The 19,476-nt window shown below is 47.8% G+C and overlaps 1 protein-coding gene across 3 annotated transcripts in view; it reads left to right on the plus strand.

Annotated features, from left to right (window-relative positions):
- The first annotated feature begins 798 nt into the window (after positions 1–798).
- Positions 799–19,476, plus strand: part of LOC138774572 (ras-related protein Rab-4A) — a 149,982-nt gene continuing 131,304 nt past the window's right edge. The window contains exons 1-2 of one of the 3 annotated variants that reach the window (XM_069955580.1): positions 799–910; positions 2,065–2,131. In XM_069955580.1, coding sequence (XP_069811681.1) covers positions 890–910; positions 2,065–2,131 — 88 coding nt within the window. In that variant the 5' untranslated portion in view covers positions 799–889. Of the gene's footprint in view, positions 911–2,064; positions 2,132–5,449; positions 5,699–19,476 lie in introns of those variants that run through there. The other 2 variants (XM_069955577.1, XM_069955578.1) reach the window with 2 other exon arrangements.

Raw genomic sequence — 19,476 nt, forward strand, 5'->3', positions numbered from 1 at the left:
TGGAGTGAGTGTGTGTGTGTGTACTAATGGAGTGAGTGTGTGTGTGTGTACTAATGGAGTGAGTGTGTGTACTAATGGAGTGTGTGTGTGTGTACACTAATGGAGAGTGTGTGTACGTGTTAGTGTACTAATGGTGTGTGTGTGTGTGTGTTAGTGGAATTTGTGACTGAGATAGGACAACTCCCAGCATGACTAAGGTAGGAGGACAACTCCCAGCATGACTAAGGTAGGAGGACAACTCTCAGCATGACCTGTATGACTAAGGTAGGACAACAACTCCCAGCATGACCTGTATGACTAAGGTAGGACAACAACTCCCAGCATGACCTGTATGACTAAGGTAGGACAACAACTCCCAGCATGACCTGTATGACTAAGGTAGGACAACAACTCCCAGCATGACCTGTATGACTAAGGTAGCACAACAACTCCCAGCATGACCTGTGTGGCTGAGGTAGGACAACTCCCAGCATGTTCCTGTGTGACTAAGGTAGAACTACAGCACCCAGCATCAGGGGCGGGCTGGGCCGGGGGGCAGGGGGGCATATGCCCCCCGGGCCGGTCTTCCCCCAGTTGTCAGGGCCGCATGGCTGCTGACAGCTGGCCGGAGTCCTCAGTGCCTCCCCTGCTTACAGCCCCGCCCCTCTTCAGTCATATTTACCTGTGGCTGTGGTGGATCCGGACTGTGATGGAAGCGGCCGCCGAAGCCCCGCCCCCATACCGGTAAGCCCCGCCCCCTGTATGGCCACTATGCTTTCTATAAGCCTAAGAGGCTTATGGTAAAAAGCAAACTGCTGTAGGCAGTATCTTCCTCCGGCCACCAGAGGCCGCTCTCTCCTCCCAGCTGGTTCTTCTGCAACTGGGCTAGAAGAGCCTGAAGACAGAGAAGATGGTGTCTGCAGCAAGCAAGGTACCTACACAGGAGGAGATCTACACAGCAGGACATAAGGCAGGGGGAGGGAACCAAGGCCCTCCTGCTGCTGCAAAACTACAACTCCCATCATAGCTGGAGAGCGATAGGCTGTCCATGGATGATGGGAGTTGTAGTTTTGCAACAGCTGAAGAGCCAAGGTTCCCCCTCCCTGACATAGAGGATACATATACACAGGAGACCTACACAGGAGGATACATATATACAGGAGACCTACACAGGAGGATACATATATACAGGAGACCTACACAGGAGGATACATATATACAGGAGGAGACATACAGAGGAGTATATAGAGCATACATATATACAGGAGGAAGCATATATACAAAAAAAATATTTTTTCACTGGATGGATGCTGTCTCCACACCATTTCTTTTTCGCTATTGAGTATCAGGTGTGGGCCCACCTGACGGAGACTGTGCATCCCTGGGAGGTTCCGCTGTTCCAACCTTGGACTTTACCAGGGGTACATAGAGGATACATATATACAGGAGGAGACATATATACAGGAGGAGACATACAGAGGATACATATATACAGGAGGAGACATATATACAGGGGTACATATAGGATATGTATATACAGGAGGAGACATACAGAGGGGTACATAGAGGATACATATATACAGGAGGAGACATACAGAGGGGTACATAGAGAATACATATATACAGGAGGAGACATATATACAGGAGGAGACATACAGAGGATACATATATACAGGAGGAGACATATATACAGGGGTACATAGAGGATACATATATACAGGAGGAGACATACAGAGGATACATATATACAGGAGGAGACATATATACAGGGGTACATAGAGGATACATATATACAGGAGGAGACTTATATACAGGAGGAGACATACAAAGGATACATATATACAGGAGGAGACATATATACAGGGGTACATAGAGGATACATACATACAGGAGGAGACATATATACAGGAGGAGACATACAGAGGATACATATATACAGGAGGAGACATATATACAGGGGTGCATAGAGGATACATACATACAGAGGAGTTAGGGCTGGGCGATTAATCAAATTAATTTGCCCAGAAGGTTAGAATCAATTTCGATTAAAACCGTAAATTCAATTTTCACAAAAAATCATTGCAGGTGGAGCAGCGTAGAGTGACGGGTTGGCGGCCGGGCAAGAGGTGCAGGTCAAGCAGGCGGCGCGGAGGTGAGGTGCATGGCGGGCGGCGGTGCGTGGAGTGTCGGGCCGGAGGTGAGGTGCAGGGCGGTCGGCAGTCCGCCTAACAGAGCCGCGACTGACCTACCCCAGCTATACATATCATGTCCTGCTCCCCTCCCGGCCACACGTGCAGGTCCCCGGTCTCTGGAGGAGGCTGCAGGGACTGTAGTGGTGATAACGTTGCTTCGGGTCCTGGAGCTGAACAGCGGGATCTGCATCCCCCGATCCCGCTGTACAGCTCCAGTAATGGCAGTGACGCTATCACCTCTACAGTCCCTGTGGCCTGCTTCAGAGACCGGGGACCTGCACGTGTGGCCGGGAGGGGAACCTGTGTGCCGGCGTGAGAGGAGGAGGGATATGTGCACTCCTGCCCCAATCACCCCCAGCTGCCCAATCCCTCTAGAGTCACCCCCAGTCTGCCCCAGTCCCCCTAGAGTCACCCCCAGTCCCCCTCAGTCATCCACAGTCTGCCCAGTCCCCCTCAGTCACCCCAGTCTGCCCCAGTCCCTCTCAGTCATCCACAGTCTGCCCAGTCCCCCCTCAGTCGCCCAAGTCTGCCCCAGTCCCCCTTCAGTCACCCCCAGTCTGCCCTAGTCCTCATTCAGTCAACTCCAACTGCCCCAGTCCCGCTTAAGTCAACCCCAGTTTGCCCCAGTCCCCCTCAGTCACCCCCAGCTGCCCCACTCACCCCCCAGTTTGCCCCGTACACCCCCAGCTCTCCCAGTCATCCCCAGCTGCCCCAGTTTCCCCCAGTATGCCCCTGTCACCTCTCATCTATACCTTTATTCCTACTACACCCCTCATCTTTACCTGTACTACTACAGCCCACATCTATACCTGTACTACTAATCCCCCTCATCAGTATTACTAATACCCCCCATATCTATACCTGTACTACCTCACCCCTCATCTTTACCTGTACTACTACACCCATTATCCACTATACCTCCACTACTACACTCTACCTAGATGGAGGCACCATGTGTCCCGCTACCCCCCCCTCGCTTATCCCTGAAATGCCCCTGCCTGCATGTGTCCCTGCTACATAGAGGATACATATATACAGGAGGGCATAGAGGATACATATATACAGGAGTACATAGTGGATACATATATACAGCAGTAAATAGAGGATACATGTATACAGCAGTACATAGAGGATACATATATACAGGGGGAGGCATATATACAGCAGTACATAGAGGATACATATATACAGGGGGAGGCATATATACAGTAGTAAATAGAGGATACATATATATATACAAGAGTACATAGAGTATACATATATATACAGGAGTACATAGAGGAGGCATATATACAGGAGGACATAGAGGATACATATATACAGCAGTACATAGAGGAGACGTATATACAGAAGTATATAGATGATACATATATACAAGAGGAGACCTACACAGGAGTACATAGAGGAGACATATATACAGAAGTACATCGAGTGATATAAACTATTGTAAAAATACAGTAACCCCAGCTTTCCCAGCATCTTGCGTAGTAGTCAGTATAATGAGGGTCAGGCAGCTTTCCCAGCATCTTGTATTTGTAGTCAGTATAATGGAGGTCACCCAGCTTTCCCACCATCTTATCCTCAGTATAATGGAGGTCACCCAGCTTTCCCACCATCTTATCCTCAGTATAATGGAGGTCACCCAGCTTTCCCACCATCTTATACTCAGTATGATGGAGGTCACCCAGCTTTCCCACCATCTTATACTCAGTATCATGGAGGTCACCCAGCTTTCCCACCATCTTATACTCAGTATGATGGAGGTCACCCAGCTTTCCCACCATCTTATACTCAGTATGATGGAGGTCACCCAGCTTTCCCACCATCTTATACTCAGTATGATAGAGGTCACCCAGCTTTCCCACCATCTTATACTCAGTATGATGGAGGTCACCCAGCCTTCCAGCATCTTGTACACAGTTTTATGGGGGTCACCAGCTTTTCCACCATCTTATACTTAGTATGATGGAGGTCACCCAGCTTTCCAGCATCTTGTACACAGTATTATGGGGGTCACCAGCTTTTCCACCATCTTATACTCAGTAGGATGGAGGTCACCCAGCTTTCCCAGCATCTTATACTAAATATGATGGAGGTCACAAAGCTTTCCCAGTATCTTGTAGTCAGTATGATGGAGGTTACCCAGCTTTCCCACCATCCTATACTCAGTATAATGGAGGTCACCCAGCTTTCACAGCATCTTATACTTAGTATCATGGAGGTCACCCAGCTTTCCCAGCATCTTATAATCAGTATGATGGAGGTCACCCAGCTTTCCAGCATCTTATACTCAGTATGATAGAGGTCACCCAGCTTTCCCACCATCCTATACTCAGTATAATGGAGGTCACCCAGCTTTCACAGCATCTTATACTCAGTATCATGGAGGTCACCCAGCTTTCCCACCATCTTATACTCAGTATGATAGAGGTCACCCAGCTTTCCCACCATCCTATACTCAGTATAATGGAGGTCACCCAGCTTTCACAGCATCTTATACTCAGTATCATGGAGGTCACCCAGCTTTCCCAGCATCTTATACTCAGTATGATGGAGGTCACCCAGCTTTCCAGCATCTTGTACTCAGTATGATAGAGGTCACCCAGCTTTCCTAGCATCTGTCTATGGGACTGTTCTGTGTCATCACTAAGCCGCCCCATAGACTTATACAGGAAAGTGAGTTCTGACCCTTTCACAGGGCACAGTAGGATATTTGGTCACAAATGACTGGAAGGACCGAAGATGTTATAGGTAAGAGGTAAGAGGCCAGAGTGGTCCTTTAAGGATGGGCTGCCAGCCTGCTACTCATGGGCCAGTGCTGTGTACTTGCCCCCCGGGCTAAAATTTGCCAGCCAGCCCCTGCCCAGCATGCTCCTGTGTGATAGAGGTAGAACTACAGCTCCCAGCATGCTCCTGTGTGTGTGTGTGTGTGTGTGTGTGTGGGGGGGGGGGGGGCGCCATTTGCCTTCTCTGCCTAGGGCACCAAAACTCATTGTCCCGGCCCTGGTAGGGAACCTTGGCTCTCCAGCTGTTGCAAAACTTCAACTCCCATCATGCCTGGACAGCCAAAGTTTTAGCTATATATACCTCAGCAATGCTTTAGCCCCAGTATTCCACTCCAGCACTCGACCTAATAGTTGTCTGGCCTAGAAGCCAGGCATAGAGAGGAGACGCTGGCTCACAGTGACAACCAAATTCAAGCAAACTTAGGCATGACGCAACACTAGACGCAAAAGCACGTGACGTCGGGTGTGGGTAACACGTGCGCATTGTTTTGGTTCCTCTCTGAGGCTCCAGGCCGGACGTGAGAGCGGTGGTCGTGGACGCATGCGTCCTGCTATCAGCTTGGGAGGAGGTGGAATAATGCGAGGACTGGTGTGCGGGGAGCGGCGCAGGTCTATGACCCACTGATCTCCCCTGATACTTACCGGCCTTGCATCGACACCGCTGGCACCAAATCGAGCGGCCAACAAAGAACCCGACTGGTGATTGGAACATGTCGCAGACAGCGATGTCTGAGACGTACGGTATGGAGGCGGGGCCTGGGCTATGGCGGTGTACAGTGTTAGGAGCGATGACCGCTGCGCTGCTGCCGCGGTGCAGGTGTGCGTGTGCGATTGGTCAGCCTGGCTCGTGTGTGCTGGCGATCTGTTAGCAGCCTCCATGTCTTCTTCCCGCTGCCTCATGTAACTGCAGCCTCTTTCATCGTCTTGTAGTGGGCACCGCTCATTTCATACAGAAAATGCTTTCATGTTATCAGTGGGCATAGTGTGCCCATAGCTCCTGAAGGCTGGCACTGCCATATCTGCCAATGGTTATTGGCCGAGCACCAGGAAACCAAAAGAGCCCACTGTATTCCCTGTGAGTCAGATCAGGATCCATGGTGTGAGGACTCCCATTACCACAATGTGGCTGCTGTCAGTGTAAACAGAGCCCAAATAAAGATGGCGGTTTCCATGTACGTCTGGGGCAAAACAAGATGCTGATATATACCATAGCGTAGACAACTAATGGCTATGTGTGCTCAATTTGTTGCAGCTATATGTTTGTTTAGCAGAATGAGCATATTTGTCATCAAAGTGGAGCTAGGTTGGGAGTGACTATCATCTTTACAAGACATGGGTTCACACATTGCAGCTAAAATCCATTTGTTAATTGCTCTCTGATATTACAACTGAACCTGCTTCACATGTAACGGATTTGCAGAAGATTTCACACTACAAATTTGCAGCGAAATCCGCTGCGGATCCATTGCTGGTTAGTTTCCATAAGAGGATATCTTTAGGCTAGAGTCAAACATAACGGATTCACAGCAAATTCACATCCCGCTGCGAGCATGTAAGTGACAACCCCATTAACCCCCCCCCAGCCAGCCTGGAGCATACATCACCTGCTCCTCGCTTCGGCTTGCTTCATGGGTTCCGGCTGGACATCCCACTCAGCCAATCAGTGCGCTGCCCTGATTGGCTGAGCGGGCTGTCCAGACGTTGGGAGCCGCCGGAGCATGGAACAGGTAATGTATGCTCCGGCCGGTGAGTTGAACAGGACTGTCACTTACATTCTAGCAGCGTTTACTCATCTCTAATTGTGACCATTCACATTCAGAAAAGCTGTAGATCAGGGGTCATGAACCTATGGTTCGTGAGCCAAATATTGCTCTTTTGATGGCTGCATCTCTCTCACAGCCCGGCAGCACCACAATGATATTAGCAGCAGCCTCGCCTACCGCCCTCACTATATAGTGCCCGGATGTGCTCAACGTTGAGCAGGAGCTTGGGGGTCAGTTGGGGTAGTGTGTATGTATGAGGGGGTTAGGTGGGGTAGTGTGTGTGTGTATGTGAGGGGGGGTCAGGTGCGGTAGTGTGTGTGTATGGGGGGGGGGTCAGGTGGGGTAGTGTGTGTGTATGGGGGGGGGGGTCAGGTGGGGTAGTGTGTGTGTATGGGGGGGGGGGTCAGGTGGGGTAGTGTGTGTGTATGGGGGGGGGGGTCAGGTGGGGTAGTGTGTGTGTGTGTATGGGGGGGGGTCAGGTGGGGTAGTGTGTGTGTATGGGGGGGGGTCAGGTGGGGTAGTGTGTGTGTATGGGGGGGGGGGTCAGGTGGGGTAGTGTGTGTGTATGGGGGGGGTCAGGTGGGGTAGTGTGTGTGTGTGTGTGTGGGGGGGGGGTCAGGTGGGGTAGTGCGTGTGTGTCAAGTAAGTGTTGTTTAACTTCTCCTTTGTCGTGATACTTGTTAGATTACAAAAAGCATAGAAAACTCTTTGGAAAGGCAGTAGTCTCTTCAGTAGAGCACCAGCAAAAGAAGAGACAGAACACACGACCTTGTCCACAGCTTGCTGCTTAGTAAATCATCCAGGTAGTGATTCTGCTCATCGTATGACAAAGATTCCCACTCAAAATCTGGCAGCTGAAGTTCCTTGATAGGGTGTCAGGTGGGGGACTACAAAGCCATCAGCAAAACCATGCAGCACCAGAGACCCATTAGGGTATAAACACACACACAGTATACGCAGCGTATTTACTGCTGCGAAACGCAGCAAATACGCAACAAATACGCAGCAGATTAGATTTAAATAACTGAACACTGCAGATCTGCTGCGTATATGGTGTTTGTGTTTGTACCTTTAATGGTAAAAAGTACTTTTTTTCTTCATTGGTTGGCAACAGCACAACAGCGTTATTAAAAAGAATTCATAGACTTATGCTGCGTTTACATGGAACGATTATCGTGCGAATTCGCCCGATAACGATCGAATTCGAACGATAATCGTACGTGTAAACGCAGCGAACGATCAAACGACGAGCGGAAAAAAATAGTTCATTTTGATCTTTCAACAACTTCTCAAATCGTCGTGGATCGTTCGCAAAAAATTTGCAGATTGTTCCGTGTGAACAGTCATTCGCCGATTTACCCAATGTGTGAGATAGGCTTAAGCGATCGCAAAACGAATTTTCTGTACGATATATCGTTCCATATAAACGCTGATCGAAAAAAACGTCACTCCGACATCGTTAATCGTACGATCAGGCAAATTATCATTCCGTGTAAACGTAGCATTATTGTATATACTTTAAAAGTGTTAGTCTTACATAAAACACTCACATTTACTTTTATTTTAATATTCAGATTGTATGGCTCTCGCAGAATTACATTTAGCTTAATAAAATGCAGCGATTTGCATCTGCAATTTGTGAAGCCAGCCATACTCTGATAATGAATAGCATTGATTATATTGGGAGAATGGCTCCTTCAACATGTGAAGTATAATGTATAGTAAGTGCATAAACCTGAAAAAACAGCAGCAGTTTGTAGATACAAAATGGGGATGCAGATTCCCACAATGCAGTAGCGTAGTACAATAGCCTAGAATAGAGAAGCTGGGCTGCTGTCAGAGGTCTGTTTGGTCACATGACAGCAATATGGGGGGGGGGGTTGTTCAGCATTGACCAATCAGGAAGTAAGAATCACAGAGCTGTACAGGAGGACAAACAGAAACTTTATATACAGCACTGTGAATGTGAGTGTGAGTGCAGGCACATTATAGCAGGAATGGAGAGGATGGGAAACACTGCTATGATTTGGAAGGTGAGGGATACTTCCTGGGTCAGAGTACAGTGTTGTAGACCACCCTGGGCAGGCCATGTCCTTCTCCCACTGCCCCTCCCACCCAGTACGGGGAGCTCTTAAAGGGGTAGTGCGGCGGTAAACAATTATTCACAGAATAACACACATTACAAAGTTATACGACTTTGTAATGTATGTTATGTCTGTGAATGGCCCCCTTCCCCGTGTACCCGGAAGTGTTTGTGCGCTATACATACCTGTCACGTGCCAACTCGTCTCCGATCTTCAGTCAGCGATGTCGTCTTCGGCCGAATCCCTCCGTCCGCCCTGATTGCCGGCCGCCCTCTGCGGCGTCATCGACTGCTCAGCCGCGATTGGCTGAGCATAACTGTGCTCAGCCAATCGCGGCTGAGCAGCCGATGACGCGGCCCGGCCGTCCGAAGGCGACATCGCTGACTGAAGATCGGAGACGAGTCGGCACGTGACAGGTATGTATAGCGCACCACACTTCCGGGTACACAGGTGGGGGTGGTGGGACACAGGGAAGGGGGCCATTCACAGACATAACATACATTACAAAGTTGTATAACTTTGTAATGTGTGTTATTCTGTGAATAATTGTTTACCTCCGCACTACCCTTTTAAACCAAATTACAATTTAAAAAGAACTGTGAGCTCTTAATGCAAAAGGGGAAAACCACATAAAAGTACATTAAAAATTTTTATATGTGTCTATATAATGTATAACCATAGCTGTACGGTTCTGCCATACTAGTAGCTGATTGAAATCCAGGAAGTGAAGAAAATGGCCTCTGTGCCAATCCACATTGTCTCCTGCTCCCACTGCTCTCCCACCTTCGGAGACAAAAATTCCATGCCTCTGTCTCACATTGTGTGTGTTTGCTGAGCGCAGGCTGATGATGCAGACAGGGGGCAGGGCATGATGTCACTGGAGGCTTGACTGGATCCCCCATCCTCCATGATTCACCATCTCTGACCAGCAGGAAGCAGCTGCTGCAACTTTGCAGGTTGTGCAAAAGTCTGCAGTGAAATTAGGGTTATGTTCACACATGTTGGAGCCTCATTGCAGTACTGCAGCGTATTTACAAAAATGATGCAGTAACACAATTAAATGATTCTAAACGGCACAGAGGATCAGAGCCAGCACTGCCAATCCCACCTGTACAAGAAACAAGGCATAAACAATATATCCCATGTAACAATATCGGATAAAGTTCTTACTGTGGGGCTCAACCTCAAAGATAAAAGATGCTTGATCATTATATGTGCTTGGAGATTAAGAGAAAATAATATATTAAATTAAAAAAGTTCTTTACTTTATTCCAATATTGGCATTAGTAACTGTAACAGTAGTAACTGTGTGCTGTGGGGGTGGTGGGACTACAATGAAATGAAATGAAGTACTGCAAATAAATCAGTAACACAATGAAACTACAATATGTGAACACAGCCTAGATGTTCTGCAACAGATTTGGGTGGGATAAGGGCAGGGTGGGGGACTGTAATGAACAGCTGAGGGAAAGCATTGAACTGATCAACCAGGAAGTACAGAAACACAATACAGAACCGCCCCCCCCCCCCAATACCTGAACAAAAGAGGGGTGGGGAGAGATCTGGGCACCCGGTGGAAAGGGAGGGGAGGAGAGATTTACGTCATGGGAACATAACAGATCAGAAGTTAGCGGTGTTTATATATGATGGGTCTACCCCAGCTACTTTCTGCTCCAAGTACCAGGTAGTAGTATGAAAATATTGTTTCAATATGTTCCTGATATGAAGGGGAAGAATAGGGATGAATCTTTCCCAGGTGTGGGAAAAGTCCCCATGTAAGCCGCAAAGTAACTTTATAAAACTGGCGCCCTGTATACAGATTACCTCAGGTAGTCAGCCGGGCGTTGTGCGGCTAGCAGGTAGTCACGGTCTCCTGGCGACTTACACGAGGGAGGCAAGGAGACTATGAAAACGTGTGGCAAGTGTGCGGTCTAACAGCACATTTCAAAAGCTGGATATGCGTTTTTGAGCTGATTGGTTCCCTTTAAGAAGGGAGGATTCTATACAGTCCATACGGAAGGTATACAATTTTCACCAAGAGTTGCATGGTGGGCAAAGCAGTTGATATCCAGCAGTGTAAAATGGATTTGCGAACAGCATCTTCTTATCCCACGCTAGTCGTATGGAGGGTGCACGGAAGGTTGAGATGAGTGGAGAGGAAGGTTTTGATCTGGTTCCAGGATGTTTGCATATGTTGCCAGGACCACAGGCAGTGAAGGAGGTCGGCGTGAGGGGCACCACACTTGGGACAGGTATGATCCGTGGTATTGCCTATAAGCGAGCCTCTGTGTGGGGATTTATAAGGTCTATGAGCTATTTTGTATGACATCTCCTGGTGAAATGCTGAAGGGAGGTATTTGTTTGCAGCTTGGAGGGCTTTTATAATGTCGTCTACTGTGACGTTGGGTACCACTGAAGTCCAGTATGAAATGCCCGACTGTACACTTTTGTAGGCGTATTTAGAGGTCAGCCACCAGTAGTATTTGGTAATCTGCTTGTCTGCATGGTGGTGTTTGGGTTTAAGAAGTGGTCTGACCAGTCTTTGTCTGAGAAATTCTGTAAGGTTTTGTTGATATAGCTGTAGGCTGGAAGGTAGTGGAAGGGATGGGAGCCTACCACATCATTTTTGCTGCCTCAGTTTATTGAAGGTGTATGGGCGTTTGCTGGTTGTGTTGACCATGGTTTCCAGACGATTTAATCCCCCTATGCCATCTACAGGAAAATTGGGGGTGAAGATAGGTATGTAATGGTATTTGCTTCTGCAGAAGTTTCATTTACCCCCCTCTACCTGGAGTTCCCTTTTAATCCAAGTTACTCTTAAACCAAGGTACCACTGTGTGTGTGTGAGTGTGTATGTATGTGTGTGTATATATATATATATATATATATATATATGTATGTATGTGTATTTGGCGCAAGTGAATAGCCAGTGCTAGCGGTTAATATGTTTGGGCAGAGATGGGGAACCTGCAGCTCTCCAGTTTTTGCACCAAACCACCCTGATACGTAGTCCCTCAGGTCCTCACTCTGTTGCGAGCTTTAGGACCTAAATAGGGAAACACCAGGGTGGCCCCTGTGAGTCAAAGTCTAACTCTGTTGCGAGTATAACGACATAAGACAAGGGTTACCAAGGCTAGGCATCCATCCACAGACTGCAGTTTCAGGGTATTTGCCCCTCGCCAGTGTGGAGCAGGATTCTGGCTACTGGGGCAATGATAAATAGACCAACAAATATTTTTTTATAACCCCACAACCTTCCAGGACTAACGGTGACGGTATTCTGGTTGGGCAGAGACTTGAAACTCCATAATGCAAAATGAGTGTCCTAAACGTAATCCAGCAGGACTACAGAATAGTTTTTGCGCCCCCCCCCCCCCCCACAACCACCACCACAAAAAAAAAAAAAAAAATAATAATAATATTCCTAATCAGTCCTCAAAATTCCTTCAGATGGAGCTTATAAAACAGTGTAAAGGAGCTGATAGAGTCAAATGTAGTAACCCCTGTCCCATTGAAGGAACTAGGGAAGGGTCATTTGTCAAATGTTTTTCTTATTCAGAAGCCCAATGGCCCTACAGGCTAATAATAAACCTGAAACAAGTCAACAAATTTGGCAAATACTGCAGGTTCCAAATGGAGTTGATCAACAACCCCACTCATTTCGATAGATGTGATCGATGGGCATCTACAGATTTAAAAGACGCATATTATCACATCCCGATCGGTGCCTCTTCCCACAGTTCCTGAGATATGTGATCTGGAAGGACAAAACGATACAGCAATTTCAATTCAGGGCTCTACTCTTCCGGATATCATCTGCCCCCCTTTTCTTCACAAATATTATGGGGGAGGGGATATTTTCATCTGCATGGGATAAACATTGTATCTTATTTAGACAATTCTCTACTCATTGCAGATTCCAGGCAGTAACTCCTGCAGGATCTAAACAGCCCTGGATCTCCTGACCTCCCTAGGTTTGGTGACAAACAGGCAAACATCAGACTTTATCCCAGATACCTAAAAAGCCTTCCTATGGATTCTGCTAGATTCCAAGAGACAATGAATCCAGGAGGCCCTGTCGGTCCTAGGCTCCATGAGGGCATGTATTTCTGCAATCTTCTGGAGCCAAGCACATTCTATGCAGTTTTGATGTTCTTGTGGAAGGCGGGAAGTATCTTGAGGCAATTTTATGTCCACGTACTCTTGAGTAATGTCGCTACAATAGCCTAACTGAGACATCAGGGAAGTGCCAAACTGAATGCACTTCGATCTATTTCAGACCAGATTTTGTCTGGGCGGAAGATCATCTTCTGTTGCTGTCAGCCACCCACCTCCAGGTGGATTATCTGAGCAGACACACCATCCTTCCGGGCAAGTAGGGTCTTCCAGATGTTGACCCTCAAGTAGGAACAACCTCAAGTAGGCGAGTTTGTAACCAGAAAGAACAGGAAAGTGCAGGACCTTTTCTCTTTAGATCAGAGTGACTGATTGGCTGCAGTGGATGCCTTAGCCCATCCTTGAAAGTTCAACCTAGTTTACAGCTTTCCTCCTTTCCCTTTTATTCCCAGGATCCCACAGATTATTCTGGCGGAACAAGTCACAGTCATTCTTCTAGTGCCATTGTGGCCGAGGCGGGCGTGGTTTAGCTACCTCCAGAATTTAGCCCTGGAACCTCCCTATCATCTTCTTTGAATCTGGACCTACTAAATCAGGGACCAGTTTGGTATCCAAATCTGTCAAACCTATGCACGTCAGCTTGGATCCTGAGACGTCCATGCTCAGGAGCAGAAGGGGTAATATCGACTCTTTAAAAAAATCAGAAAACCAGTTACGGCAAAAATATACCTTAAAGGGGTATTCCACCAAAAATCTTTTTAGCATTTTGTAAAAGCCCACCCTTAGCTTTACATATTGGTCCTAGTAAGTAATTATGTGTTCCGCACCCTTTTGGCGCTTTTTGTCACCCCTCTGCATATTAAAAAATGAGCTAAATGGAGTCCACTCTGTCTCACTCCTTCCTCCTGGCTCCCACCTTCTGAGATGTGGATCACGTGTCCACCCTTCCTTCATTGGGCGGGGTTAAAGCTGAGCTCTGCGATTAATACAGCTTGAACTGCTTTGTGCACAGACTCCGTTCAAACTGCGTTTCGAAGCCCTCAGAGGTGACAGGTGTGCTATCTATTTTTGGTTTTGATCGGATTTGTCGTTTTTAAGAAAAAACCCTAATTTCCCATAGAAAATAATGGCCCATTAGAAATAATGGCCACACTGTAAACGCTAACAGCCAATCACAGCACATATGCAAATAGCTGAAATATAGCAGCCAATAGAAATTCTAAGGTCTTGTCAGTCAATGTCTCACAACATCCACACAGTCACATGTCCAATATTGGCCAATAGAAGATGGAAGGTCCTTAACAATTTTGTCTCACTGACATGAGTAAGATTGGTATGGTCATGGTAACCAAGCACTGATCTTTACCATTATAAGTAGGAGAGGTCAATTAGTAAAGTAGCAGAGCTGAGGGGAAGGTACCCAAGTCGCTCTTAAAGGGGCATTACATAAGTCGCTCTTAAAGGGACAGTACCCAAGCCGCTCTTAAAGAGACAGTACCCAAATCGCTCCTAAAGGGGCATTACATAAGTTGTTCTTAAAGGGACAGTACCCAAACATCTCTTAAAGAGAAGGTATCCAAGTCGCTCTTAAAGGGTCAGTAGCTGGATTTCAAAGGATGGTACTTAAGTCTTTTTTAAAAAGTCAGTTCGGCAGGTAATGCAGTGATTGTCCTAAAAAACAACTTTTAAACACTTGCAGCACATGCCAAACGGGAGTATCTGTGCCCTAACTTTGCACCACCCCACCGTCCCTTCTCCACACCCTCTTCATCATTAGGAATGCTCCAGGCAGATTGCCTTCTATTCCCCACCTGTGTCAGCTTGGCACATGGGCTGGATTGTTAAGCAGCTGTGCAGTGTTCAGCATGGAGAAAATGTTCCAGTGGCATTCCTAATAATGAAGAGGGTTGGGACAAGGGATGGAGGGATGGTGCAAAGTTAGGGCTCAGATACTCCCGTTTGACACGGGCTGCAAGTTTAAAAGTTGTTTTTTAGGACATTAACTGCATCACCTGCCGAACGGACCGCAGGACAGAGCTTGGATAAAAAGCAGCTATCCGAAGTTGTTTGGTGGGGTCAGATTGTGGGTAGAGATTTCATTTAATGGGACAGTACCATATGTGCTCTTAAAAGGACTGTACCAAATGTGCACTTAAAGGGACTGTACCAAATGTGATCTTAAAGGGACTGTACCAAATGTGCTCTTAGGGTACAAACACACACCGTAAACGCAGCAGATACGCAGCAGATCTGCAGCAGATTTGATGCTGTGTTCAGTTATTTATATCTAATCTGCTGCGTATCGCAGCAGTAAATACGCTGCATTTACGGTGTGTGTGTTTGTACCCTTAAAGGGACTGTAGCAAATATGCTTTTAAAGGGACTGTAGCAAATGTGCTCTTAAAGGGACTGTACCAAATGTGCTATTAAAGGGACAGTGTCACATTTTTGAAAATTTTTAAATGAATAGTAATAAGAACAAATAAGTGTGTTGGAATTTTTTTCTTTTTTTAACATAGTGCTTGAGTTTTTTTTTATAACATTTATTTGTGCACAGGGGGCTGCCATGTTTCTAGTGTCTGTGTGTGATGTCATTTCATGACACACACACACAGACACTATACGGCACCTCCAGATCATTGGAGTGAACTGACGGAGTCTGTCTGGTTCACTTACACTGGACATGCGCAGCACATAGCATCCTGACACTGTGGGAGGGCTGCACGCTGGGGAAGGAGGAGGTGGAGGGGGAGCTGGTGTTTGGCTTGTGATGTTGAAGCCCGCACACTTTACTTTTTTTTTTTTTTAATAAAAGTGCGGGCTCCAACATCACAAGCCAAACACCAGCTCCACCTCCCCCTCCTTCCCCAGCGCCGCGGACAAGACCCTTCACACATGAGTAGTGACACCCCCCCCCCCTCCCCCGTGCAGCCCCAGCAGGGAGAAGATCTGTCAGTGAAGGTCCCTCTCCTTACCTCCCCGCAGGAAGATCGGCAGGAGGAGAATGAGAGGCAGGAGAGAGACACTGAGCTCCACCAGAGACACTGTAAGGAGCAGACATGGCTCCCCACCCCTCCCCCACTGTGCCTGCTGATGTCACTCCTCCCAGTCCCACTGCTAACTACTACACCCATCCTCCCCGCCCTACTACACCCATCCTCCCACCCCTACTGCTAACTACTACACCCATCCTCCCACCCCTACTGCTACTACTACACCTATCCTCCCAGCCCCCTACTGCTACTACTACACCCAGCCTCCTAGTCCTACTGCTAACTTCTACACCCATGCTCCCAGCCCCCTACTACTACTACTACACCCATCCTCCCAGTCCTACTGCTAACTACTACACCCATCCTCCCACCCCTACTGCTACTACTACACCTATCCTCCCAGCCCTACTACACCCATCCTCCCAGCCCTACTACACCAATCCTCCCAGCCCTACTACACCAATCTTCCCACCCCTACTGCTACCACTACAGCCATCCTCCCACCCCTACTGCTACTCCTACACCCAGCCTCTCAGTCCTACTGCTAACTACTACACCCATCCTCCCACCCCTACTGCTAACTACTACACCCATCCTCCCACCCCTACTACACCCATCCTCCCACCCCTACTGCTACTACTACACCCATCCTCCCACCCCTACTGCTACTACTACACCCATCCTCCCACCCCTACTGCTACTACTACACCCATCCTCCCTCCCCTACTGCTACTACTACACCCATCCTCCTATCCCTACTGCTGACTACTACACCCATCCTCCCAGCCCTACTACACCAATCCTCCCACCCCTACTGCTACTACTACATCCATCCTCCCACCCCTACTGCTAACTACTACACCCATCCTCTCAGTCCTACTGCTAACTAATACACCCATCCTCCCACCCCTACTACACCCATCCTCCCAGTCCTACTGCTAACTACTACACCACCCCCCCCCCCCCCACATCCTACTACACCCATCCTCCCACACCCTACTACACCCATCCTCCCAGCCTTGCTACTACTACACCCAGCCTCCCAGCCCTTCTGCTACTAATACACCCATCCTCCCACCCCTACTGCTACTACTAGACCCAGCCTCCCAGCCCTACTGCTAATGCTACTAGACCCAGCCTCCCAGCCCTACTGCTAATGCTACTAGACCCAGCCTCCCAGCCCTACTACTGCAAACACTAAATCTATAGAGCCCTGTATATATACAGAACATGTGAATAGACTAGAAGAGTGGCCATACTGGAGGTCACCCAGCTTCCCCACAGCCCTGAGCAGCCATACTGGTTGTCACCCAGCTTCCCCACGGCTATACTCTCATGTTATATATATCTCCTTTACCTGTGTAACGTGTGACATTACTGACACCAGAGAACAATAGCCTGTACTCTCCTATAATATATATACCTCCTCTACCTGTGTAGTGTGTGACACTGCGGACACCAGAGAGCAATAGCCTGTACTCTCCTGTGTGTGTATATAATATATATATATATATCTTCTCTACCTGTGTAATGTATGACACTGCGGACACCAGAGAGCTGCCTGTATGAGAGTGCATGTACGAGCTGCCTGTATGAGAGTGCATGCACGAGCTGTCTATATGGGTGTGCATGTACGAGCTGCCTGTATGAGTGTGCATGTACGAGCTGCCTGTATTAGAGTGCATGTACGAGCTGTCTGTATGAGTGTGCATGTACGAGCTGCCTGTATGGGTGTGCATGTACAAGCTGCCTCTATGGGTGTGTATTAAAGATGAGCAAATGTGCAGCAGTAGCGAAATGCTTCGCTATACTCGTCCGTCAGCTGGCTGCATTTGAGCTCCACTCCTGGTGTTTGGAAAAGCTGGATATAGTCCTGGGAGAAGTTCCCCAGAGCTGTACCCAGATTTTCCAGACACCTGGAGTGGAGCTCAAATGCAGCCGGCTGACGGCCGAGCATAGCAAAGCATTTTGCTACTGCTGCACATTTGCTTCTCCCAAGTTTACAGGAATAAGCTGTCAGTATAAGGGTGGTATTACACGGGCCGATGGGGCCCCATAATACCTGTAAACGGCACTCAATTACTGGGCCTATTACACAGCCCGATAATCGTTTACCAAGGGCCGTTACCGATACGTTACCAATGTCCTTGCAGCCCTTGCTTTAACTATATACTTTACCTATCCACGCTCCAGGGATGCTCCTGCGGATTGCTTCTCCCCGGGTCCCGCGCGCTCTAGCTTCAGAGCGGCCTGTCAGCTGACAGGCCGCTCAGCCAATCACAGGCCGCGGCGGTCCCTGCCTGTGATTGGCTGAGAGACCTGTCAGCTGACAGGCTGCTCTGAAGCTAGAGCGCGCGAGACCCGGGGAGAAGTGGACCGCAGGAGGAGCTCCGGAGCGTGGATAGGTAAAGTATATCGTCAGTCGCTGACCGTGCACTGCTATTACACGTAGCGATGCGCGGTCGGCGCCCGACAATTATAGGTTCTAACCTATATTAACGATCAGCCGATGACAACGTTCATCGACTGATCGCTGTCTTTATTAAATGGAGCGATCCGTGTAATACCACCCTATGTGTAACAACAATACTAATGTGCGTGCTGGGGATGGGCGGTGAGAAGTGCGGGAGGTGAGTGTGGGCAGGTGAGCTGTATGTGGTTCTGCAGCAGGTTGAGGTGTATTATCGGCTAGGGACATGCTTCTTGTATGTGTACTGCTGTGCAAACAACAACAAAATGGCGCTGCCCAACAGTACACAATAGCACCTTTCCCCTCTTTGTTCCCTTGTGAAAAGAGGAGGAAGGTGATGATCTCACAGCAGTTGAGCAAGGACAGCCTCTTTTTTTCAGCAGCCGGATTTCAGGTTATTTTTACCAGCAGTTTCCTTCTGGAGCTCCCCCTAGCGGCCATCACTGGGAAATATGAAAAACTAGATCATTAATTTTGTATATTTCCTTATATGTTAAAAAAAATGAAAAATACATAAATTAACCAAAAAAAAAAACCATTCAGTTTTAACAGTTTTTTTTTTTTACTTTGCGACACATTCCCTTTAAACGGACTGTACCAAAGTTGCTCTTAAAGGGGGGGGGGGGGGTATCAAGGGTTAAAGTTTCTCTTAAAGAGAAGTCACTGTTAAAGGGGTGCTCTTTTCAAGCACTATGTATTTCCCTGGAAATGCAAATCTAGTTACTATTTACTATTATCAGGGATTGGTCTTCTCTGTCAGGGCTGCTCTCTTTCAGTTGCTCAGTAAACACAGTCCTGTGTTTACTGTGCAATGTAGTAATGAGGAGAAGGGGGCGGGCACATTTCAGGACCATTCAGAGAGAAACACTGCATGATGGGAAATGTAGTTTCCCACCTGGACCATCTTTGATATAGACTGGCTTTTAAAAAAACTTAGGAACAGCAGCTAAAACGATGGGAGATGGCTCAAAATACTCAGGGGGACATGGTGATAAAGACCAGCTAGATTTGGGAGCATTTTATTTTTTAGCTCTTGGATGGAGTATCCCTTTAAAGTGTGTATGCCTTTTTTTTTTTTTTTCCCCGCGGAACT

This window comes from Dendropsophus ebraccatus, chromosome 15 (genome assembly GCF_027789765.1).
Source record: "Dendropsophus ebraccatus isolate aDenEbr1 chromosome 15, aDenEbr1.pat, whole genome shotgun sequence".
In the NCBI taxonomy this organism is placed as follows: Eukaryota; Metazoa; Chordata; class Amphibia; order Anura; family Hylidae; genus Dendropsophus; species Dendropsophus ebraccatus.